The 26,464-nt window shown below is 39.5% G+C and overlaps 1 protein-coding gene across 1 annotated transcript; it reads left to right on the plus strand.

Annotated features, from left to right (window-relative positions):
* The first annotated feature begins 1,158 nt into the window (after window positions 1–1,158).
* LOC110157868 (GRB2-associated-binding protein 1-like) lies at window positions 1,159–8,207 on the plus strand. Its single transcript, XM_055158651.1, has 3 exons — window positions 1,159–1,300; window positions 4,252–4,380; window positions 5,767–8,207. Exons 1-3 carry the CDS (start codon window positions 1,175–1,177, stop codon window positions 5,923–5,925), a joined length of 414 nt encoding a protein of 137 aa, XP_055014626.1. The 5' UTR covers window positions 1,159–1,174; the 3' UTR covers window positions 5,926–8,207.
* Window positions 8,208–26,464: the final 18,257 nt, after the last annotated feature.

The following is a 26,464-nucleotide window of genomic DNA, read 5'->3' on the forward strand; positions in this document are numbered from 1 at the left end:
TATATATATATATATATAATAATAAATAAATAAATAAATAAAAATAATAATAATAATAATAATAATAATAATAATATATATTCGCGCTCTGTTGCGTGCGCTGCGTGCTTCGCACTGCTGAACAGTAACAATAGGCCCTACGCCACCCATGGCGCTCGGGCCTAATAATAATAAATTCTAAAAGTTTGTAAATTTTCATATGAAGAATTAAAATTTTATTCCTCACTCCCAATCTTCTAAATAAATAACAATAAATGGAAAAGTTCAAAGAAGTGTTTGAGGAGATGCAGATTCCTATCGTAATATAAATATAAAAAAATTATATAAATATAAAACAAAAAATGTATATAAAATAAATACATAAATGAAAAAAATAATAAAAATAAAATAATAACTGTTAAACATCATGCTGTATAATACAAAATAAATAAAATAAAATAATATATAAATAATAAAAATAAATAAAAATGGGTGTAATTATACTAAGTATGCTTAGTATGTAATTTATTTTGCTATATGTAAATATTTGTAAAGTTTCGTTACCAGTATACAGAAGCAACCACATAATTTTTTTAACTATGTAAAGAAAAGGAGCGGGTTAATAAAGTTTTTCTTCTTCGCATTCCTTTTCGAGAAATGTGCTCTTTTGTTATTTACAGTGTATATGTAGTATGTGCATGATTATTGTTTCTTTCTTGGAAAAAACTCGAAATACAAACAAATCAATTAATCAAAAATTACACAAGTTAGCTATCATTAATCCAGAAACCGTTTTGTGTATTAACTTCTTGGGTTCTTTTTAAAGATCCCTCCCACTGTATTGTTTTTAAAAAGAAAAGAAAAAGAAAAACTATTGGCTAATACTGGAGTTAGAAAACTAAACTTCCAAAAAGGACCATGAACACTCTTATTGATCAAAAACTCCTGAAAATGTGATGTTAAATCCATTTCTTGAAATTTCAGCCTTATCTTAAAGCGTTGAACCTTATGCCCATAGAGACATACCTAGAACACCCCCAGCGTGACATCACTGCAAAGTATCCATAGTCCAGGTCCAGACCATTACAGATTTTAACAGAACATAAAACTCACCGGGATGCTGCGTCTGAAATAACTCATTACGTTTAATTTTGTGAGCTGTGTTTCTTTGGAGATCGGCGTGTAAACCTTGTGAATGCTCCACAGTTTCTCTAGGTTTCCAATCCCACCGCGACCTGCGTCAGTGCATAGTACAGCCTCCAGCACTGACTCTGAAGAATGTGATGACAATTATGTGCCAATGGTGCCCCCAGACGAACCAGTATGTAAAGCTAACACTGTTTCTCAATCAGCCAATCCTTATCAGTTTGCTTTAATTGGGTGTAATTAAGCGAGACATCCATGAGTAAAATCAGCGAGTTAAACGAAAATAACAAAAACCAAGCCCTGATGAAGCTATCTTTTTGGCAGTGGTGCAATAAGTACTCAATTTTACTACTTAAAGGTCCACTCTGTAACTTTGGTTTTGTGTCTGTCACCTTCTTGTTTCTATGGATATGACATTAAACAGATTTACTTAACATTTATTCAATTACAGGTGGTTTTATAGTTCAAAAATACCAGAAAAACAGGCATTCTGACTGTGAGCGGGGTCGCCTCTCCACAGATCTGACCTGTAACTTGGTCTCCATGAAGATAGAAAGGTTTAATGCCATACTGTGAAACATTCTAGACAAAGAGACAACATTCCCATGGAGAAAAGCATTTGAAAAGTTACACAACTTTTACACCGTTAAGTGAAAGTACAGATACCTGAGAAAAAAAAAAGAAAAAAAACTCATGCAAAAGTAAAACTAACACATAAAAAATCTACTTAATTAAAAGCATTAAATGACCTGTTTAAAATTTATTTAAAGAATAAAAAATAAAAATGTTATGTGCAGATTTTGAGATCTTATAAGGCTTCAAATAGCAATGCTTTTGTGCTGAATATTGTTCAATAGAAACAATTGAATCAGTTGTTTTTTCCTGTTTTTCTTTGTATATTTTTGTTTGCTCAGACTACAAATGTGTTAAAAATAAAACTTCAATCTTTTCAGCAGGTCTCAATCACTCATAAAATAATACCTTTAAAAGTAAAAGTGAAGTAAAAGTAAAAAATATCCACTTTAAAATGTACTTAAAGGTGCATTGTGTGACTTGTATGGTCTGGAGGGTCCGTCAGATGCTTTTCTCTTTCTGTCTTCATGAAACCCAACAAAGACTACATTTACACTGAAATGAATCACCGTACCGGAAACAATTTGCGTCCACACACGTCGTTTCTGTGTCCGCAAGTCTTCGTTATCCACACAGCTTTGAGCATATTTGTTTACGTTTTACAGAAACGAAACTTAAAACTGCATGGCTAATTTGCATAAACTGAGCGCTCAAAAAACAGCTCGCTCCTTGTGCGCTGATGCAGTTCAGCTTCTGTCAGACTAAAGGACACGACTCAGTGAAATATGAGTGATTTTTCTGTGACAGAGGGGTGTTCTGCTGATGGTGAGTCTGTTCTGTGCTTCTGTCGCATTGCAGATGATTCATGTTAAACTTTTCAGAGCGTATATATGAATGGACATATATTCTAGCCTCTTAGCGTTTTGGCGGTAATGACTTCACAGCACATGGACCTACATCAGCGTATCAGCGTTTTCAGGTGTCCACACAGTGCTGGATCAGATCTGTACTCAGGTGAAATCATGGGAGCTGGCTGCACCAGATTGTTCTGTCTCTGGAGCCGTTTTCAGTCGGATTAGTGTGAACAAACGCTGCACACACAACGAAAACAACTAAAATATGTACTACTGTGGACGGAGCCCAAGTTACAAGTCAGATCTGTGGAGAGAATGTCTGTTTTTCTAGGTATTTTGAGCTATAAAACCACCTGTAATTGAATAAATGTAAGGTAAAGCTGTTTAGAGTCACACTGTGGAACATTTCAGATAAACGTTACGTAATGCACCTTTAAGTAAAGTACAGATACATACAGTTTTTACGTAATTGCAACACTTTTCTACTTTTACTTCTTTCCCTTTCACCACCGCTGGTTGGTAATGAAACACTGGCTACAAAAAAAATGTAATAAGTCCAGTAGCTTTTGTTTAACTCGCTGATAAATTGGTTGTTTGCAAATACCATATGAAGGTAGAAAAGGCCCTAAATGGTGGACGAACAGCAAACCCCAGATCTATACAGCCTTATTACGTTGTACAAATGACCAGGTGCTGAAGAGGGACTCCTCAGAACTTCATCTTCTTTTTTTCACAGCTTCGATCCGTCCTTTCGCCCCCTCTCCACTTTTTGTTCTCGCTTTGGCAGCTCTTAAATTGTAACTTTTCTTTTCTTTTACAGGATTCATTTCTCTTTCTTTAAATCCACAGGTCATACGCATTTCCTCTGCCTTACACTTTACTTATTACAGAACCTGTTTTCAAATTGCTTTGCTATTGATTTTCATTTTTTGCTTTTCTGGCTGACGCTCTCTCATCTCTAGTTTGTTTCTGTTCTGGCTTGGTTTTGGCTCGCTCTTTTCTGCACTAAAGCTTATCTTCTGTTTTTCTTGCTTCTGTTTTTTCTGGCTTTTGCTAGAGAGGAGTCCTTCTACTGTACTGTCCCCATCACCCCTATAAAGAGGGAGGTGGAGGAGGTTGAATCCATAGAGGAGGTGAGCAGGGTTGCCACGAACAAAACTGCATGGCTTACCCTGTCCGAAAACTAAAGCATACTGTGTGAATTATAATTGCAAGTGTGAAATCATAGTCCTATCTAGCTTAAGTATGCCTCGGTAATAGAGGTGTACTAGTAGATACCATTCTGACATTGTAGTTTTAACTCCACCCACCTGTAGTTTAGTGTAACATGTTTTGATTTGCACTTTTTTCTGTGTTGTCACAATATCGTAACAAAAACGTGCATGTAGCGTCTTTAAATTTTGATCTTGTGTGATTTTTGAGTTTACAAAGTGCTGCACAAAGATCATAAAAATAAAATATCAAAAGGTATAATTGCTCAAATAAAAATAAAAATACAAAAAATTCAAAAAATCAGCTTGAACCAGTATAGAATCAGATTGAAGTTTCTCAAAATACAGATCCAAATCTACATGAAAGACCATATTGGCATTATAAAACAAATGAAACCAACTTTATTGTGACAACACACATATTGTGAAATGCTCTCTCTATTTAAGATTTATTGTTGCTTTAACACAATATCTTTCATGGCATCTAGAACATGAAGCTTGTTCCACCAATGACTGCTGATGGTGGAAGCAGCCCCATGTCGAAACCCAAAGGAGACAAGCAGGTGGAGTATCTCGATTTGGATCTTGAGTCTGGAACCTCTACTCCACCGAGAAAGGTAAGAACAGCCCTGATAGTGATTAACATTAAAATGTGCGTATTACCAGTGTAAAATAACTTCACATCAGACATTTTAAAATAGAAACACACAAAAACTTGTGTCTTGACCACAGACTGTATATATAAATGGACATAGATAACGCGCTAGTTACCGGGGTCTTAAAGGAAGTTCACATGCGGCGCTTCGGGCTACTACTGACCCTGCTCCCATTGACTTACACTGGAATATTGTCATCCCTCTGAGCCTCGTCATTTTGGTCTTAAAATGTCCATATTAACCTGTTCTGCATGATCCTGGTGTTTTTGTCCATTAAAAAAAATCCTCTTCATAATGTAGAGTCTGGCTCCAAATGTGTCCATATAACAAATCACAATATCACGCTGTGGGTGACGTGACACTCGCTCCACTTTTATGAGCCGGTGGTCATACCAGCTTGTCAAAGTCTGAGCCTATTAGACCTCAGAAGCTAAACAGGACCGGGTTGGTTAGGACTTGCATGGGAGACCTCTGGGAGAATCAGGTGCCACAGGGGGGCACCAATCGCAAAAACTGTTGTTGTGTCCTTATGCAAGGCACTTTACCCACATTTCCTAGTATGAAAGTGGTGTGTGCATGAGTGATTGCGGTGGTCGCAGGGGCCGATGGTGCAGATTGGCAGCTGCACTTTGGTCAGTCTGCCCCAGAGCAGCTGTGGCTACTATAGCAGCTCACCACCACTGGGTCTGTAAAAGCATCTTTGTGACAAATGTCTGTGAAAAGTGCTATATAAATAAAAACTTACTTACTTCTTTATACAGTCTATGGTCTTGACCTAAAACAGACATGTCAGACTCAGGCCTGGGGGTTAAATTTGGCCTGCGATATAATTATATTTGGCCCACAAAATTATATCAGTATGTATTAGAGCTGCCCCTCTGGCTACAAATAGACTATAGAGACATTATTTATTTAGAATTTTGTTATTATTTTATATTACGCTTGTTCTGGATTCACAGTTTAAGCAAAACTATTATTAAAGATTTATTTTAATGAGAAAGGGTTTAACATTACATATCTCGAAAGAAGTGAAAACATGCAGATGTTGTTGGAATTTTTCAATAAATATTTAGTTTGGCCCACGCCCCAGTTTTTAATTTTGGCCCTCTGTGAATTTGAGTTTGATACCCCTGACCTAAGAGGATAATTTCTGATGTAAAACTGTGTAATATAAACACTGTGTCATGACCCTTTATGGCTGGAGTTATGCTCTGGCATGTCATCATCTTTAATCCATCATCTTCTGCGCTGACTTCACAAACCAATCGTCCACCACAACAAAGCTTAGTGTAAAGTTTACTCTGCCCTGAGCCTATAATAATGTTCATTTTAATTGTGTTATTGCAGATGAAAAGCAATGGGGCGGGCATGCCTGCGTCAGACGAGCGCGTGGACTACGTGGTGGTGGACAGGCAGCGGACTCAGGCTTTAAAGAGCACCCGAGAGGCCTGGAACGACGGCCGGCAATCCACAGAGACAGAGACCCCCAACAAAGGAACCAAGTGAAGAGCAGAGTCCCACCCTTCCCCACTTTCTCCCCCCAGCCTACAGCAGCCCCCCACAGAGCTCAGGCCTGTTTAACTCTTGGAGGCTCTCGTGAAGCCCTGGTCCCGTCTGTGCTGTTCTCAGTGGGAGAGTGGAGCTGCTGTCTGTCTGGAGCTCACTGTGCTTCTGTACGTGGAGTGTCGGCCAAGAATAAGCTGTATGCAATGTGAACGCAGGTGACAGACTGGACTTGAATAGGGTTTGACTGTTGCCCCCTTTTGTGGATACATTTTCTTTTTCAATCAGAGTCCAAATTTTTGCTTTGTTTTTCACCTTGAGTTAACATTTCCTAAATTTTTAATGCTGTTCTCGTTCTGAATTCAAGGTAAAATCGTAGATTGCGACAGCTAGCGCGGAGTTGCTCGAAACTATTTTGATAACTTGACTTGATTTCAAACGGCAAACAGTCTGGCCAATGGTATGAAGTTGTTATTGGAGCAGTTTGTGAATCTCTAATGAGAAATGCGACTTTTACAACGCCGCTTTTCAGTCTTCCTGGCTGGTCTCTTCCAGGACAAAATCTAAAATCCACCCGGAAAACAACAGCATATCTGATCCTGCTTTAATTACGTGTTAAACTTTGGAACTTTTGCACTGATTAAACATAAAAGAGGCTTTATTTAGCTTTAAACCAATGAAAACTGGTAATTAGCTTAATGAACCCCATATCAGACCTTGCACTGCCAGTGTTCAGATTCCAGTATTTTACACGCACTTGCCAGCTTATTAAAGGTGCATTGTGTAACTTTTCTGGTGGAGGGATCGTCACCTGCTTGTTTCTGTACTGTTGTTGTCTTTAGTCTGCCTGGAATGTTCCACAGTATGACATTAAGCAGCTCTACTTGATTTTTATTCAATTACAAGTGGTTTTATAGCTCAAAAATACCTACAAAAACAGACATTCTGACTGTGAGCAGGGTCGTCTCTCCACAGATCTGACCTGTAACTTGGTCTGGTTTGGTTTCCAAGGAGATAGAAAGGTTTAATACCATACGGTGAAACATTCAAGACAAAGCAATAACCAGAAGGAGGCCCCAGGGAAGAACCAGGACACGTTGAAGGGTCTCTTGGCTGGCCTGGGAAAGCCTCGGAGTCCCCCCTTGGAGGAGCTGAAGGAAGTGTCTGGGGTGAAGGAAGTCTGGGAGTCCCTGCTTAGACTGCTGCCCCCTTGACCCAGCTCTGGATAAGCGGAAAAAAAACACGGAGAAAAGCATTTGACCGACCCTCCACCACAAAAAGTTGCACCTTTACGAACACGGTCTACAAAGCCGTTTAGTTCTTCATATAAACTTTTTTTTTCATTACAGTAATCTACAGGGATATTTCGGATTGTTTCTCAGTCTCTGACATATGCAAGCACCAGATTCACAGATGTTTTGCTACAATGACAACAGCCTTATGGACGTGGATTCTCTCTGTCAGTCTATGTAGGGATAACTGTGATCTCCAAGGACATGCACAACTCACGCGGTCAGTTTTGGGCTACGTTCAGTTCGAATTTTATAATTTTTTTCAACTTTTTCCACAAGTGCTTCAATCCATCACGATAAAAGCACAAAACTGTACAAAAGTGTTATGTAAATATCCAAATAAGTGTCCTTTATTTGTATGCGTTTTCCAGTGTGTGACTAAAAGGCTTGTGGATTCTGCAGGGTAGAATCCTCCGTCTGATCGAATAGCGTCAGGACTAAAGAATGAATTACTGTGAGTTTAAATCCATTGTGACATGATTTCTCTAGGTTATGCAAAGGTGGTAAACTTAGGCTAGAGAGAGCAAATCAGGTACTCTTTGCAATGACATACTATTAACAGCTATTCATTTGTAATTTATTTTTCACATTATTTTATCGGGAGATGTCCTGTTCATTTTGTCTGCATAGTTTTACATGCACCGCAGTTACATTCACATGCTCACTGAGATTCCAAACTCTGTTGTCTTAGGTTTAATTTATTTGAAATTGAACTGCCATAATGTTTTAATCAAACCCTCATGTTCTCATCGACATAAGTCTGTGCTTCAAGCCTCACGCATGTGTTCATCAAATACAATAGTTCTGCTGTATATAGACTGCCATTGATTTGATAAATGATTAAAAATTTGCCTACTAAGCCATCTTTGTCACTCTCTTGGTCACTTTCTTTGTGATACAAACTGCAAGGCAGGTGATGCTTTATCTTTTTTAATAATTCTTGACAGAAATGTAAATTTTAAAATTGAACTAAATAAAAAAACAACTTTAAAACGTTTGGTTGTGTTTTTGTTAAGTATAATGTGTTGCTGAACATAGGCTACCTCTTCCACAACCCAAAACATGCACCACACACCTTAAGTAATCCTGACCAGGCCAAGCAAGAAGATCATGGAGATAGGGTCTTGGCTGTTCCTGAAGAGATGCCCCAGTGGCATTGAAGGATGGACACATTTCGGGAACAATACAGGGGACAATAAAGTACCTTTCCTTCATTGTTTCTTTCTTGATGTGGTGGGGTTCTTCCATAAAAACTCAGGCTTAGCCAGGAAATGCTTTTCGGTGATTTATTGTGCTCTTCAACAGTGCAAAAGGTGCCAAACGTGAGTGGAAAAATATTTACAGTGGCGGTGTGAAAAACAAAAAGACAAAATAAGTTTTTGGTGGACTTCCCCTTTAAGTCCTGCAGCGTTTGCTCGCTCGCTCTCTCTCTCTCACTCACGCTCTCGGTCGCTCGTTCGCTCTGCCTCACTCCACACAAGTTACCTCCACTGTAACCTGGTCGCGACTGGTTGACAGAGCTGGAGAGCGCACCTTTATATTCCCGTTTGCCCCTCCCACATTACATAATTCCCCCCAATAATCGTGATTTCGCCGTTTCTACGATTAAACGGCCTACGTTCCTTAGCTCGACTGTTACATACTCGTAATAGCTTGCGCCCAAAATGAATAGGTTTTGTATATGAGGTCTGCGAGACCGACAATACATTTAATTGGCCATGCAAATGAATTGTTGCTCACCTGTTGCTCATAGGGCGTTCCTCTCCGGGTTCTCCTTGAACCAGCACTGCTCCCAGGCCAACTGCGGACGCATCCACTTGCACCCGGAACCTTTCATTGAAATCTGGGCTCTTCAGGACTGGGGAAGAACACAGGATGGTCTTTAGGGTGCTGAAGGCCTGCTCACATTCCTCTGTCCAGTTCACAGGGTTTCGCTGGTTCTTCATGGTGAGGGCTGTGAGAGGAGCAACAATTGTGGCGTACTGAGGCACAAACCGCTGATACCACCCAGTGAGGCCAAGGAATGAGCGGACTTCTTTTTTTGTGCGTGGACGTGGACAGTTCATGATGGCCTCCACTTTGTCCACCTGGGGTCGAACTTCTCCCCTTCCCATCTGGTACCCAAGGTATCATGTCTCTTCTCGGGCCCACTCACATTTGGACGGGTTCAGAGTTAGTCCAGCTTGCGCAATCTTCCCCAGTACCAAGGACAGGTGTTGCAGATGCTCCTCCCACGTGGAACTGAACACCACGACATCATCAAGGTAAGCTGCACTGCACTCTTCACAGCCGACTAGGACCTTGTCCATCAAACGCTGGAATGTTGCCGGAGCCCCATGTAGCCCAAACGGCATGACAGTGAACTGGAAAAGTCCTGCTGGGGTCCGGAAGGCGGTGTATGGACGGGACGCCTCCTGCAGCGGGACCTGCCAGTATCCCTTGCAGAGATCCAGCGTAGTGATGTACCGTGCTGCTCCAATTCGTTCCAGTAGCTCGTCGATTCTGGGCATTGGATATGCATCAAATTCAGAGACAGAGTTCAATTTACGAAAGTCAATGCATATCCTCAAGGAGCCATCTTTCTTGAAAACGATGACCACTGGACTGCACCACTCTGAATTGGACTGCTCAATCACCCTCAACTTCAGCATCTCCTGCACCTCCTGGTGCAACTTGGCCACCAGCTGCTGAGGTACCCTGTAAGGTCTCTGTCGGATTGGTTTAGAGTCTTTCAGGCGAATCACGTACTCCACCAGGGTGGTCTTTCCAGGTATGGGTGCGAACAGAGAGGGAACCTCCTGGAAAACTCGGAGAACACTTGCAACTTGCTCACGTGTCAGGTGATCCAGTGATGGTGGAGCAGCACGGTACATCACTACGCTGGATCTCTGCAAGGGATAATGGCAGGTCCCGCTGCAGGACACCGCCTTCCGGACCCCAGCAGGACTTTTCCAGTTCACTGTCGCAATGTGCTTTTCTGTTTTGAACATCCTGCTGTTCGACGCATTCTGTCTCTTTTCCACTTTTGGAGCTTTTAAGAGTCCACAGAGATGCCAATGTGTCCATCTCAAAGCCACAATGTGCTCATGCTGAGACAGAAAGGAGCAATGTTGGTGTAATAGTGTAATTTTACCCTAAATAAAATAAGACTGTGTTTTCTAACAACCACAAAGTGAGTTTCACAGGTTTCAGTCTAAACGTGTTCCCACATGAATTGCATACTAATAGCCTAGAAATAATATTGCTTTAGTCTTATAATGTTTGGATATGGAGTGAATGAATAATGCTCTTTAAAGTTTCTTTGAGTGTCCAGAAGCGTAATATAAAACTGATGCATTATTATTGTTATTATTATTATTTTCATTTCTTTCAGACACTCATTTTATGATTTTATGCATGCATTTTTTTTACTATCATATTTTAAACAATAAAAGGACAGAATTTTTTAATTACGATTATTATTATTATTATTATTAGTAGTAGTAGTAGTAGTAGTAGTAGTAGTAGTAGTAGTAGTCATTCATATCATTATTATAGTTTATTTATTTTCAATTTTTTTCCAGACAATCAAAGTCATTTTATAATTTTATGTTTACATTTTATTTACTGTCATATTTTAAACAATAAAAGGACAGAAATGCTTTCCTTTAGCCCTCGTTCATCTTTAAAGGTGTTTAAAGAGGCTCAAGTCCCACTCCAGTATCTTTGTACCTGGTTTGTTGTAGTTACATAAATGGTCGCTAGGTGGAGCTGTTGCTTGAGAAATGTCCGTCAGCTCGTGCTCTTGTCAGGCTCATACAGTCCATGATCAGGCTGCTCTTAAAACTTTATTACCTACATATGCATCATAGTCACATTTCATGCAATTTATGCGTCCCACTCGAATTTAACTATGATTTTAAAGCAGATGGATAATACAAATAGATCTTAAAACAAATGACATGATTGGGGATGAACCAAACTGAGAAGCAAAGAGTCCAAACACCAACAACACGACCTGGACAAGGTTAATGCAACGGATATTAAAGGCTTTTTCTGCAAAAATATACAGTTTTAGCTCAAAATTGTCCGTGCAATTTGTATGAAGCATTTATTTGGTGAATAGGCTTGTCCCAGTTTTATACAAGAAATGCCCCTTTTTTGACCGATTTAATCTAAACCAGGACTAAACAAAGACTAAAACACGACTAAAACTGGATGATCAACATTTTTAGCAAACCCAAGCTAATTATCAAACATTTTATTTGAGTTAAGGTGACCAGATTTTCTAAATAAAAACATAGACCACATAGAAACATCCCTGGTTTGGTTTGGTAATAATAAAATTGTGAAACAAGTGCAAAATTAAGATAAACTGTTCTGCACTCAGCACTAATCTGAGTCAGTATAGTTACATTTTCTTTGTGTTTTTGTCATTTTTAAGCAGCTTTTATGTATTTTACTTAAACAAATGACAATTTATGCCTCTCTTTACTGTCGGCAGGGATCGAATTGGTAAAAATAGGGACACCTGGGACATTTCTTGTATAAAACTGGGACAAATCAGTGGTTTTAGAGAAATCTGCTCAGACTGTCCCGGGTGAATAGGGACGTCTTTTCACTCTATATTTTACGGAAGCCGAGAAGGGTCACAACAAACGCAAAAGCTGCAACAAATACAAATGTGACAACACAACAAAAAGCCACAACAAAACAACAAAAGCCACAACGGAAATGATGCGGGACTCTATTTTAATGCAAACACCACAACAAATACAAAATGCCACAACATAAACACAAATGCCACAACACATTAAAAGCCACAACATTAAAAAGCCACAACACATTAAAAAGCCACAATGGAAGTGACCGCGTGACTCTATTTTCCGACAGACCGATCAAGCGGCAAGTGAAGAAGAAGAACTAAAACTTGAAACTGATAAAACAATAAATTACTTTTACTTACGTTTCCAAATTCTCCGTTCCTTTACTTTTCACGTTGTATTCTTCNTTTGGTAATAATAAAATTGTGAAACAAGTGCAAAATTAAGATAAATTGTTCTGCACTCAGCACTAATCTGAGTCAGTATAGTTACATTTTCTTTGTGTTTTTGTCATTTTTAAGCAGCTTTTATGTATTTTACTTAAACAAATGACAATTTATGCCTCTCTTTACTGTCGGCAGGGATCGAATTGGTAAAAATAGGGACACCTGGGACATTTCTTGTATAAAACTGGGACAAATCAGTGGTTTTGGAGAAATCTGCTCAGACTGTCCTCGGGTGAAATAGGGACGTCTTTTCACTCTATATTTTACGGAAGCCGAGAGGGGTCACAACAAACGCAAAAGCCTGCAACAAATACAAATGTGGCAACACAACAAAAAGCCACAACAAACCAACAAAAGCCACAACGGAAATGATGCGGGACTGTATTTTAATGCAAACACCACAACAAATACAAACGCCACAACATAAACACAAATGCCACAACACATTAAAAAGCCACAACACATTAAAAAGCCACAACCGATTAAAAAGCCACAATGGAAGTGACCGCGTGACTCTATTTTCTGACAGACCGATCAAGCGGCAAGTGAAGAACAAGAAGAAACTAAAACTTTGTTTCCAAATTCTCCGTTCCTTTACTTTTCACGTTGTAGTTCTTCTTCTTCACTTGCCGCTTGATCGGTCCGTCGGAAAATAGATAGAGTCCCGCGGTCACTTCCGTTGTGGTTTTTTTTGGTTTGTTGTGGCTTTTTGTTGTGTTGTCGCATTTGTATTTGTTGCAGCGTTTGTGTTTGTTGTGACCCCTTCTCGTCTTCTGTAATATTTAAATGAAAACAGCAGAAGTTTCTAGGTTAACTTAAAACATATTGTAGGTTTGTATTATTACTTTTTGCACCTATTTTTCACATAACAGACCTCAAAATTTCATGTGCTAAAATCCGTCCATCCATTTTCTTCCCATTTTCTCTGGCAGGCATTAGTCTAAACAGAGATGCCATGCACAGTTCCTCCAGCTCCTCCAGGGAGATCCCGAGGCGTTCCCAGGCCAGCCAAGAGACATCGTCCCTCTGGCGTGTCCTGGGTCTTGCCCTGAGCCTCCTCCCTGTGTGACATGAACACCTCCCCAGAGTAGGGTGAACAGATTTTCAAACCAGATTTTCAAAATTCAAAACTTGGACACACCCGAGTTGGGATGGTTGGTATGAATAAAAATGTGAAAAGAGGGTGTAACATTGTGGACTCTCGCGTTAGTCATAATCTGAGGAACTTCTGTATTTGTATTTGTATTTTGTATATCTGTATTTTGGCTAAACAAATAAAAAAAATTATGCTCCTCTTTACTGTTGGTGAGGATCTGATTAGTCAAAAATTGTGATAGTCCTGTTTTAATCGTGTTTAATCGTCTTTGTTTAGTCCTGGTTTAGATTAAATTGGTCAAAAATACGGACACATGGGACCTTGTATAAAACTGGGACAAACTACTGGTTTTGGATGAATCTGCTGGGACAGTGGTAGCCAGGTTGGCGCCAACTAGTGCCTCTGCTCAATTTCATTTCTCTCCAGCGACTAAATCAGGAATCTGAATACACTAAATGGTTCGCAAAAAACCCCGGAAGTGTGAGTTTGGGCACCAGCCAATCAGCAAAGAGCCATATATTCTGTGTTGGCGAGGATTCCAGAGATCGAGCCAGAACAAAGAAAATGTTTGGAGAATTTTATCAAGGGGAAATAGCAACGATTGGTGAAATGAAAAAAAAAGTACCTGCCTACCGTCGAGCGAACAAATTCTAACACTGTGAGGTCAGACGGTTTCTTCAAAGTGAAACTGGCTGATGAATCAGGCTAGAACAGGTTACACAGGTCTCAAAACTGAGACTGTCCCGAGTAAAAAGGGACATCTGGTCACCCTAACTCAGAGAGGCATCCAAGAACCATGTGGAACCGGTGTCTAAGCCACCTCTTGGTGACATGGAGGAACAGCGACTCTACTCCAAGTTCCTCCTAAGCTCTCAGTCTATCTATAAGGGAGCACCCAACTGAGATATATTTGCAATATTTCTTTTTTCTTTATTTCTTATACATTTACAGTAATTATGCTTTATTTGACACCAGTCTGTTATGGTTTTTGTTACATATTTTATTATTACCATACATATTTTTACTTTTTGTTATTATATTTATTGTAATGTGCGAGCTACTGTGTCCAAATAATTTCCCTTGTGGTTGTGGATCAATAAAGTTTGTCTAAGTCTAAGCCTAGGCTCTAAAAAAATCATTTTCAAAAGCTGGAAGTTCACATCAAAATGGTTGCCAGAGAATCTCGTAGGCTAATGAAAATTGACTGTACGGACGTCAGATGTCATTTTTCAGAAAGAATATTGGTTAACCCGCGCTCTCATGCTGCCAGTGTGCGAGTCTCCCTGATGGACTTCACTGGAGCTCATCTGTCTGAATGAATGAAACCTTTTTTTGAATTTTGGACATATGTCTGATCACATCCATCTCATTACAGCAGTTCTTGGCAGCCCTGTACAGCACCATCTCCTCTTGTGCTTACCACATCTGTCCAACTGCCCTATCAGCCCACTCCCGAAGCCAGTTTGTGATCCTGGTCCATATGCACCACCATCGCCGCCACCTGGACACCGTCTCCTCTCCTGCATCGTACAGTAAGTCCATTTCTATTATGCCGTCACCACATTTAAAGTGCCAGTATTACGCATTTTCTGGTCTATGTTCTGGTCTTAAATTTCATGTTCCTTAAAGGTTTCTAGCATAACTGACTTGCCTGCGCGCCGCCGGTACGTGGTTTACGTACGCCTGTCACGCAGTCCACAGACGCAAGACGCACAGACGCTGTTTACTCCACCAACGCAACAGTTCTTAGCGGCTTTTTTTTACCTATATCTTCCTCGCAGTTAGCACAAAGTTTGTTGCAATGGCGACAAGAATCCAGGAGCAGTTCGCCGCAAAAGAAAGTCCGTTTTTGAGGTCGCTGAAAGAAGAAGACAAGGGGAAAAAGCAGCGAAGCCAAACTAAGGTGATTCTTGAAGATTCATTCCAGCGATGGCGCGACTGAAGCAGACACAGGGTCTAAAGACTGAGGCACTGGTCGCCAAATTACTCCTGGACAGGTCAACTTCTGCTTATTATGAAAACTTACTTTATTTCCAAGAGCTAGACAAACGTTTTTCAGGACACGAAAGCGATATCCTATGTCTGAAAACGTAATTTTCAAGGCAAAGAAAGAGTCCGCTTGCTGCTGCGTGTTGTAGCTAGTTCATTCGCACGGAATCTCCGCGCAACCTTCTCTGCACCCCTTTCCTGCTCCTCTCCCCCGCTGCCCGATCCGCTCTTCCCCCTGCTCCTCACTTCTCCGGGCACGGAATCTCCGTGCACCGCTCCCTCTCCTCTCCTCTCCTCTCCTCTCTCCTCTCCTCTCTCCTCTCTCCTCTCTCCTCTCTCCTCTCCTCTCTCTCCCTGCTCCGCTCTTCTCCCTGCTCCTCACTTCTCGTCCGCGAACGAAATGTCCGCACACCCGCTCCCCCCGCTCCTCACTTCTCCGTCTTGCCTAACCAACACTGTAGTTAGTTGTTTACAAGTCATGTGCAGCTCACCGGCTGTAAACAAACCTGTTTCTGGCGTAAAGAGGAGGCGGGAGGAGGCGTTTCTACGTAGGAGCTGTAGGGGAGGGGGGTGGTTTCACGCATGCGCAACATTTGAAAAAGGACAAACAGTCGCTGGATTTCTCGTTCCTTGGAAAATCCTCTATACAACCTTTAAGTAAGGCCTCAAAAAGTCTTAAATTATGTCCTTCAAGTCTTATTTTTTTCACAAACGTCTTAAATTTCATTAGCCTATTTTTTTGTGTACTCAACCAGACCGCAGTGCAATGTTAAATGGAGGGAGGGGAAAAAAAAGAACAATCCGCAAACAATATTTTGGTTTCTGGCACTGGCAGCAATGAGTAAACAATCAGAACAGTGGAAGAAGATGTTGGATGGATCATGGGGAAGTGTCGGTTTAATCCTCCGTGGCTCTTAGATTCTAGATCAGGGGTCGGCAAACTTTTTTGAATCATGGGCCACAAAGGGTTCTGAAATTTGACGGAAGGACCGGACCAGGAGCAAATGGATGGAGTGTTTTGGTAATCCACCTCATGAGAGAAAAAAATAACGTGATATGTAGACATTGAAATATCCCACAATTGAAAGTCATTACAAACCATTACAACAAAATATGTGTCTTTCAAGTCCCACTGTATTTACTATTTATTGAAATGACGTTTAAAACACTGAAAATGATCATTATTATTGTTATTATTCAAGTTTGGATTGCCATATTACAGGAAGTGCTCCACTGTGTTTTTAAACCCCATACACTTCCTCTAGAATCATTTGGATAATTTCATCTTTACTGAACTAAAGGTAAAAGGTAAAGCTCTTAACCTGAAAATTACCATTTCATGACGTCACAAGGTGGAACAGAGCATTTTAAGCTTTGGGGATGTAAACAGACTAAAAATAAAGGGTTATTCAAACATGTGTGAATAAAACAAAACACAACTCCAGGTCCAAGTTCATTTTGCCTAATATAGGACCTTTAACTTTTAATTACGGATTGATAATTGAGAAAAATCAACATATTCTAGTACTGGGAATATGCAACAATCCTTTAATTAAAGCTTGTATTATCTTATTATTATATAGTATTTATGTATATATTTCTTTCCTTGATCAAATGTGATTGCAGGTCATAATATCCTTTCCTGACCTGCCAAAACCACACACTTACAACATAAAATTTGACAAAGACGTGTGGGTCTGGAGCCATATATCCTGCCTCTGATTTCCATTGGGTGTGACTGATGAATGGCTTACGGCAATCAGAGAAATGCATAGTCCGTTCACGTTAAAACAAAGATTAAAAACACAGTGGAGCACTTCCTGTATTATCATATGACAGAAAAACACAGCCTAAATATGTACACTATCGGTCAAAAGTTTGAAACACCACAGTTTTTCTAGTTTTTTACAGTTTACTTTTGACCAAAACATATTCTAAACTTTTGATTCATGAAAGTGTCCACCTTTGGCAGATATAACAGCTGAACACACTCGTGGCTCGTTCTTTCTACAATAGAAATATATTAATATTGTGTTATAATATTGTTCAGAAAGTTCTTCCCAAGTCTGTTGCAGAAGTTCCCATAAATGTGTGGCACTTGTAGGTTTTTTGGCTTTCACTCTTCTGTCCAGTTCATCCCAAACCAGCTCGATGGGGTTTAAGTCTGAAAACTGTGCTGGACACAGTTTTGGCAGAGCTTGGACTTGTGTTTTGTATCTTTTATCTTTTTTTTTTTTTTTTCTTCTGATGACTTGCAATAAATAACTGGAAAAATGTGGGTGTTCTAAAACTTTTGACGGGTAGAAGACATTATAATCCAACGCATACTTCTGCAGAATAAACACGCAAAGCTCTAAACCTCTTGTTATCTCATGTGAAAGAAATGATTTACAACATTTGAGAGGAGTTGTGCTACAAATTCATGACTGTGGCTGGGACGGTTGCTTGATGCAGTTTGTGGGCCTGTTCCAGACCATTCTGCATCTGAACAGACTGTAGGAGGGACTGGCTGGTCAGGCAAATATTATCCTTGCCAGACAAGAATACACGCTTCTTTAAGAATGTACAAACAAATCTGTGATCTTGGCATCGGGCTTATGAGTTCAGATGGGCGTGATTGACAGGTGGATTAGTTAGTCATGGACTTGTATTTATTATTTAAATTTTATTTTGGTAACACTTTATAATAACTACAGCTTATTTAGCCTTAATAAAGCATGAACAAAGACTGAATTCATAATGAACTAAGACTTAATTAATCATGAGTCACACTTAGTAACTACTTAATTACTACCTTAATTAGCACTTAACTTCCACTTAATTCGCCTGTGCTCTAAATAGTTACTCATAATTATTTCACACTTAATTACTCATGAACTCAGCATTTGTGTGTGCATTTGTAAATGTATAGTTAAGTACAAATTTGAGCATTTATTGATGATTAGTAAGCTATGAGACAATGATTTACTAATAAATCAATGCAATGATAATTCAGGCAGCTATTATCTGTTAGTTAAGTCTTTTTGAGAGCTTTTCTAAAGTGAAGACTAATTATGCTTTATTAATCATTTGTTAAGGTTGGTCAAATTCCAGAGAAACAATCACATTTTCAGATTATTTAGGAATGTGATAATGATTAACAAATGTCTAAGTAACACCATTAATTGATGATTAGTTCAACCAGTAGTTAATACTTTTTTGTAAACTTTTCTAAAGTGAAGACTGTTTGGACTTAATTAAGGATTTGTTAAGGTACTATACGAGCCATTATCTAAGCCTGGAGTGTCTTGACTCATTTCCCCCTGAATTTAACTTCAGCAGCGGTGAGAATCAACACGACATAAAAAAATAAGCCAACAAACATGGATATAAAACATCAAGATGTGTATTCAAATAATTTTCAGAACATTTACAAACACAGTGTCAGTATTCTGGTTTGTGAACTCTTTTTCTTTTAAAGGTTTCAAATAACTTAGTGAGTAAAAAAAAACAAATCTAGCCATCAACTAATTAAAAATAAAACAAAAAAACTATAACATAACAATAAAGTTTTAACGTCACATTTAAAAAGGTAAATGAATGAAATGAATACATTAAAACTGTAAAACACCTATCAAATAGGGTTTTTATTGTTTTTTTTTGGAACCTTTTTAAATGGAACCTAAAAGCATTAAAGGCACATTTATAGTCATGTACCCGTACATCCCCCAGCCTGATGGAGGGTAAGCCCTTCTTTCGGTACCAGTGGTTGCCCCTATAGGCCAGTACAGTTATTTCAATGTCCTGTATTTTTGTACAGGCTTGTAGTGGAAACCATTGGTACTGAAAGAAGGGCTTATTCTGCATCAGACCGATTCTGGGCCATGTATGGGCAAGAGAATGTTACAGATTTTAATCCCAAATGTTTCAAATATTAATTTGAAAAAAAAAAAAAAAGATAAATAAACATCAAGAAACCACAATGATAACCACAAGGTTCTACAGATCACTTGAATTGTTTCCCTATATCATAGATCAACCTTCCTAATGGCCCATCAACATGTTTTCTGGCCAGCCATTCCATCCACTCAATTACAGCAATGTGCTCAGATAACAAATTATCTGTTCTATTCCAGACCTGCTCTTTGTAAGAGCGCCATGCCCTCTCAATATGTTGCGTATGGGCACCTGTGTTTGGATCTACCCAACTCCTGCTGTGGTTAACTGTGTAATGGTGGTATCCCAACTGAGGCAAAATCCGATATGCTCGCCATTCGTCACTGATAACAGACGAGCCTACTCTCACATGCCGAGCAATGATGGGGACTAAATGCTTCCTTGATCTGCGTTCTACAAGCCGTAGAACTGGCTTCCTTTCACCATTATTTTGCACACCCAACATTCCAAATACCCATCTCTTCCTCTTCCATCCACCGGCCATTCTGCCCTTTCCGTACTGCAACAAAAAAACAAATATTTAAAAGGATTATATTAGATTGTTAGATTACATGAACCATTGTCTTAAGCTTACCTTTCGTTTGTGTCGAAAATAGCTTTCATCTATTGCTACAAATTCTCTTCTTCCTCCAATCATCTGGCCAGTTTGTCTCCTCAGCTTTTGCATTGCTGTCCAACACACATCTCTTATTTTTTTGGCCATTCTTGTAAGTGTTGCTGAACTGGCAGCCACTGAGTCATCCATCATGTCTATTTGTCTTAGCCTTAATCCTTGACAAAATCTAAAAATACATACAAAAATATTGAAATTAACAAGCACATATTTGGCTAATTTGACTTGACTTGAACCATGTCATAAGTTATATTTTGGCTGATTCGTGCAAGTTTGTGTAATACTTAAAAATTTTCCAGGTTTCGAGTTGAATGAACATAACACCTACACCTGTCCCTGTCCACCCTGTGCTTGTACCTGTTCTTAAAAAAAATAAAATAAAAAAAGTCTAGCTTTGGACCATAGGCTGAAAGCCAGTGGAGCCTATGTTTAGTATGCAAATATTTTTTGTGTAGAATTTGTTAAATAAACATAAAACACATGTATCACATCCAAACTATTGGTTTAATAAAAAATGCAATTAAGTGTTTCATTTGAATTACAGAGTTCCTAATAAAACTTATAACTATGAATTTTTATCACAAATTAATTTGTCACGATTTCTAACGATATCTGTAAATATTAAATGCAATGTTTAAATATTTGTTTGTTTTCATGGAAATTTGCTAAATGTACCACCAATGTAAATAATTAATTCTTACATTTATAATTGTAAACAACATTGATTATTAATTGAAAAGGGCTTAATAACAGAAACAGGTCCAGGGAAAACATTAGACCTATGTAATCAGATAATTTAGCAAATTATATCTCCTTTTTGCCTCCCAGTTTTAGATCAATATTACATTATACAATAATGAAATTTTAAAATAACAACAATAGCCTATATTATTGTTTGCTGTCATCAAGTTTACCAACCTGAAAATGAAATGCATCCACTTCCTCAGTGATAATTTTGACCTTGAAAATATAGATTTGTGTCTGATGGATAGCTGCTTTGGTCTCCCCAAATGCATAGCATGGTGACATATCCTATTAAGAAAGAACAAATATTAGAAACATGATAAATAAATGGTTGTCACCCAACTTTTTTGGCCAGTAAGCCAAAAAATGTATTTGTGCTCTTCCCGTGCGCTTGCTTCTGTTGCCTACAGACTGAACTTTTTAAATCAATTTAAAGGATTTTTAACTAACGAAACAGACTTTTATGTATCTTGCATTCTGACATAATTAAACTTTAAATTGGCCCAATTAAATATGTAATATATTTCATTATAAGATATAGACTAATTTCCAGAGCATCAATGTTGATCCAAAAGTTTCGCTCTTGGGGTTACTTACTCTCCTCTCAGCGATGCCACACTGTCAAGTAACTAGGTGCGAGGAGGATTAAACCATTAAACAATAAAGTTACTAAACTTACCAGGCATAGCGATCTCCAGTGTTGCATCTTGCTTTCAGTGTCATATTCCGATGGCAGCTTCTGCATTTCATCTTACTTTTCAAAAGTTTTTTCCTTTGGAGCCACTGGATGAGTTTTAATGTCCTTCTTTTAGTCATCTCACAATTAAAAAATCTCTTAAGGCGTGTGAATCGGCTCACTGTTGGATATACGGTATGAGAAAAATTGATTCCAGTCTGATTCCCTGATTCGAACCCACTTGATGGCGCAGTACGCAGTTGCGCATGCGTAACGAGGAATTCCCGCTCATTTTCCTCTTCTCTGACTCTAGTGTGACGTCTATTCGTCTCAAATTAATTCAATAAAATTTTGTATTTAATTTTTAGAGTTTTACCTTAATATAGGTAACATTAAGGTGCTATACTTAAATAATATTTAGATTTATTTTATTTTTTTTAAGTGTGATTTTATAATGGAAAGAAACATTAGTGTTGATGACGTCATCAGCCGCAGACCCGCTTGCCCTTCACTTTGCGGGCTAGCTCAGTTCGAAAAGAGCGAAATATTGACATAAAACCGGTCTGTGGCGCAGAAAAGGTTGGGAACCACTGTGCTTATGACACAATGTACGCAGTCGTACACTCCACATTGGATATTAGGAGCAGGAGTTTGGTTCGGGAAAAGGGGAACGGCCGTTATCTTTTTTTTTTTTTTTTTTGAAAAATGTAGAGTAATTAGCTTTATACTAATTTATTTATGTGTTTTAGGTGTTCCCATTGCCCCAACAGCATCATTAAGAAACCAAAGAAAATTGGAAGAAATTAAAATGTTAGAAATGAAACTGGAATTTCAAAATGAAAAAATAAAGGAGTTGAGGGAGGACAACAATTTTTTAAAAGAACAACTTTCGATGAAGTATCAACATTATAACTATACTGTTTTCACCTAAGGACAGCTACACGGTGTTCTACAATTGGGAAAGGCATTCAACTTGACAGTAAAACGTTTAAAAATATAGAAAATATACATCATGGTTCAGTCCTGACTTATCTAACCTGTTCTGTGTCGTACTCAGACTATTAACAAGCAAAGTCTGACTCCTATGTCCGTGAAAATGTACCAACCGTCTTTATAAGTGGCTTGTATGACTGTGATAGCCATTCATTGTCAGTCAGAGATGTAAGAACTCATCGGCAGCTGCATTTCAGAGACATATTCACAAACAGGCAGCGCTCCGAGGCCCCTCTTTCTCCATGTAATTTCTATTCATGAAGAGGATAAGCAGCAGTGATTAGGCGCATGCACTGTACCCACTGTGAGAGCTTTATCCCGGCTTTGTGGTGGAATTGCTTCATTTTTTTAGCGGAGCTGTTTGAATTTCATTTGGACACAATGTAGTAAATGACCGCATTTCAACGCAATCACTTCTTGTGTAGTCAGGAATCAGTAGAATCCCATGTGTTCCCATTTACACGCCCCTCGGAGAGTGAGTGATACGAGTCCCCGGTGAGAGACAGTGGAGGCTGGGCTTGGGTTAAATCGTCATCGTCAGGCAGGCAGTTTATTCCTCTGTACGTTAAAGGGTCCATATTAGGCTGTTTTATGATATCTGTTAAAATGTTGATATTTTGTGGCTTGTCAAAGACTGGTCCCGTCAGATCTCAGAAGCTAAGAAAGTCAAAGCCTGGTAGTTGGATGGTAGCCTGTTTCATCAGCCAGTTTTACTAAGTTTTACTTCGTTTAACTTTGTACAAACCATCTGACCTCGCAGCCTTAGATTTCGTTCGCTCGACGGTAGGCTCGTGATGTATATAATGCACCGCTAACAGACCTAACTGGTACATTAAGCTTTTCCCAGACCGCGTAGGAAGAAGGACAATAAAGTCTTTCCCCTTGATGAAATTCACCGAACATTCTTTTTATTCTGACTTTGAATCCTCGTTCTCAGGAATCGTTAACACTGAATAAATTACTCTTCATTGATTGGCTGGTGCCAGCGAATTTGCACTTCCAGGGTTTTTTCAAACCGTCTATTGAATTTTGATTCCTGACCTAGTCACTGGACAGAAATGAAATTGAGCAGAGGCACTAGGTGGCGCCAGCCTGGCTACTTGGATGGGAGACCACTGGGAAAATCAGGTGCCACAGGGGGCGCCAGTGGCAAAAACTGTTGTTGTGTCCTTAGGCAAGACACATCACAAACATTGCCTAGAATGAGAATGGTGTGTGTGTGAGAGGGGCTGATGGCTCAGATTGGCAGCCTCACTTCCGTCAGACTGGGCAGGGCAGCTGTGTAATAGTACAATAGTAACCACCACCACTGAGTGTTGAGTGAATGAATAATGCTCTGTAAAGCTCTTTGAGAATCTTGAAAGGCGCTATATAAAATGCAGTGATTAATTAAATTATTTAATTAATGTTGATTCCTCTTTGAAAACATGTGTTTTTGTTTCATTCATACATGTTTAACAGACAAACCCTGTACAGTTCGGCTGAAGTCTTTTGATCAAACAGAACATGAGGTCATTTGATAATACTATGGTTTTAAAATCCATACACCTACACTAGAATTGTTTGGATCATTTCAGCCCTGGAAAGGCCAGTCTGTTCTGAACCAACGTTAAAGGGTAGCTGTTAAGTTGAAAACTACCATTTCATAACATCACAAGGTGGAACAGAGCGGTTTGAATGCTGTAAACAAATAATAAAGGATTACTCAGATATGTGTGAATGAAACAGTATGCGAACTAGGACTCACAGGTTTCTGCCTTTTTTAGACATGTCCCTTTGAATTTAAATGAAATTGGGCAATTTCTTCCCCTGTTCAGTTGAAATCCAAGGCGGGTTACTGTGAAAGGAGTCCAAAATAGCATGAAACCAACTGTGACTACTGAATGTTATTTTATTATAAAAAGTAGGCCTATTATGTATTATTAAGGTCACTGTATTGACCCATTCTTCGATGCCGCTGTGGAAACCTGTGAGGAGCAGTGTGCGCCACAGTCCCATCTCAAGATCCTGAGCTTGGATTGGTCCGGACCTCAGCTGGAGGATTTTAGGTTTTGGTTGATGAAGGATGAAGTGTGAGAGCTGGGATATAACTGATCGTAATATATAATGATTATAAGTATTGTAGTTATTTCTGTTCTTCTCTGTTACGCCGCCCAAGGACTTTATTAGAAAACGGCTGAATCATGTGCAGACAGAGCAGCTTTTTTCTTGAGATTATTTGTGCAGCTGCCTTGAGTAGAGTAAATAAATATAATAAAATATAGTACCGTATTTTCCAGGCTGTTAGGCGCTCTGGATTATAAGACGCACTGTCATTAAATGGTCTATTTTTGAACTTTTTTTCACAAATAAACTGCACCAGACACTGAAACAACAGTTGGATGGGTCAATGGGACTTTGTTTGGCACGTTCACGGTGACTCTCGGCTTTGTTCAATTGTGGTGCGTAGGCAGTGTTGGGGAGTAACAGATTACATGTACCAGAGTTACGTAATCAGAGTACAAATTATGAGTAACTGTATTCAGTTACAGTTACTGCTTCAGTGAGTGGTAATTGGATTACAGTTACTTTGTTGAAATAAATGGATTACACAGAGGTATTTTTCGCATTTTGGGCTATATCCCTTTTCTTTTTTTTTTGGTAATTCCATTCATTGCCGGAAACTAAACCAAGTCTAAACCTGGACTAAACCAGGTTTAGACCTGATTTTAGTCCTGGTTTAAATCTAGATCTAAACCAGGTCTAAAACAGGACTAAAACCAGGTCTAAACTACATCTAAACCAGGTCTAAACCAGGACTAAACGAGGATTTAACAGGACTAAACCATGCTGCGTGGACCATGTCTTCTCGTCTTCTATCAATAATATTTTTAATACTGTTCAGTAAAGTCTGGGCTTTTTATTATCTTTTATCAGACAAAACGTCTTATGTTACGATATCCTCGTCTTTGCTTCTCTACAGCAAATCAAATAATCCAAAGTATTCAGATTACGTTACTCACCTTAAATAACTTAATGGATTCCGTTACAAACTACATTTTGGGGTATGTAATCTGTAATCTGTAGGGGAATACATTTTAAAAGTCACCTTCCCAACACTGTGCGTAGGGAGGGTGCTGTCTGGGATCGCTGGATTGTCGGCGTGTTCGCAGTGACTCAGTTGTTCAGTTGTGTCTAGAAGTGGCACATTGCACTCGCTTTTTCCTCCGTTCCGTTCCTCGTCGGCGTGGAGTGATGAGTGTGGCTGCGGGTGTTTTTCGCTGTGCGGTCACTGTCTGCTCCGTGTGTGTTTGCGTGCGCTGCGGGTGGTGCGGCTTTGTAGTTTACTGAAGTCGTGCTGGGACACCTGAGTGGATTCGTGTATAGGGCGCTCTGGATCGCGGGGTGCACGGCTGTTTTTTGATGGGGTTGAAGGCTTAAGAACGCGTCTAAAACCTGAAAAATACGGTATATAATATTACACAAATACTGTTTATGGTTTGAACTGTGGTCGTTTGATACTATTTTCTAATCACTAAGTTTACTGGTAAGAAAGCCTAACTAAATGTTCTCTTTAAGTGGATAAGCAGATAAATAGATCCATTAATCATGTGTTTTTGCTTCTAAAACGGCCTCCTTAAACGGCTGTCATTTCGCCGGTTTGTTTACGCTCATATATTACTCATAATCTTTGTCTCCCGTGTGGAGCCATTCACACGCTCTGCGGAGAGAATCTGATGAGGAGCTCCCATCGAGAGAAACGGGCTAAATGATCAGCTCCAAATCGGACGATTGAACTCCCCTTACATTAATTAACTCTGGCGTTCTGGAGGAATCACCTAGCTCGCTCACATGCTAATAAATTACCCCTCTGCCCTCCCACCCGCAGACACGCACTTGATGGATTGGACGTACAGTTGGGCTGCGCTGTTATTCCTGCAGCCAGATGAAAGTGGCATATAGCGGGCGCCGGGCGGGCACACCTCATTTGCTCCGGGCCCCTCTGGGAGTCACATCTGCATGAGCTGCTGTAGCCTGCCACGCGCCTGTCTCCCCGCCGGCCGCATTACCATATTCATAAAGCCGCTGGATATCGATTATACATCTCACACCTGGGCTAGTCTTCTGTGCGCGCGCCGGGGCAGTCTCATAATAAAGCGGATGTGATGCTGATGGACAGTGATGGTGGTTGACC

This window comes from Boleophthalmus pectinirostris, unplaced genomic scaffold (assembly GCF_026225935.1).
Source record: "Boleophthalmus pectinirostris isolate CB_2022bp ecotype Guang Dong unplaced genomic scaffold, ASM2622593v1 HiC_scaffold_22, whole genome shotgun sequence".
NCBI classification, from domain to species: Eukaryota; Metazoa; Chordata; class Actinopteri; order Gobiiformes; family Gobiidae; genus Boleophthalmus; species Boleophthalmus pectinirostris.

Coding starts and splice junctions, on each gene's coding strand:
- LOC110157868 (XM_055158651.1), top strand. CDS start 1,175: ATGCTCCACAGTTTCTCTAGGTTTCCAATCCCACCGCGACCTGCGTCA. Junction 1,301..4,251: donor TGGTGCCCCCAGACGAACCA/GTATGTAAAGCT, acceptor CATGGCATCTAG/AACATGAAGCTTGTTCCACC. Junction 4,381..5,766: donor CCTCTACTCCACCGAGAAAG/GTAAGAACAGCC, acceptor GTGTTATTGCAG/ATGAAAAGCAATGGGGCGGG.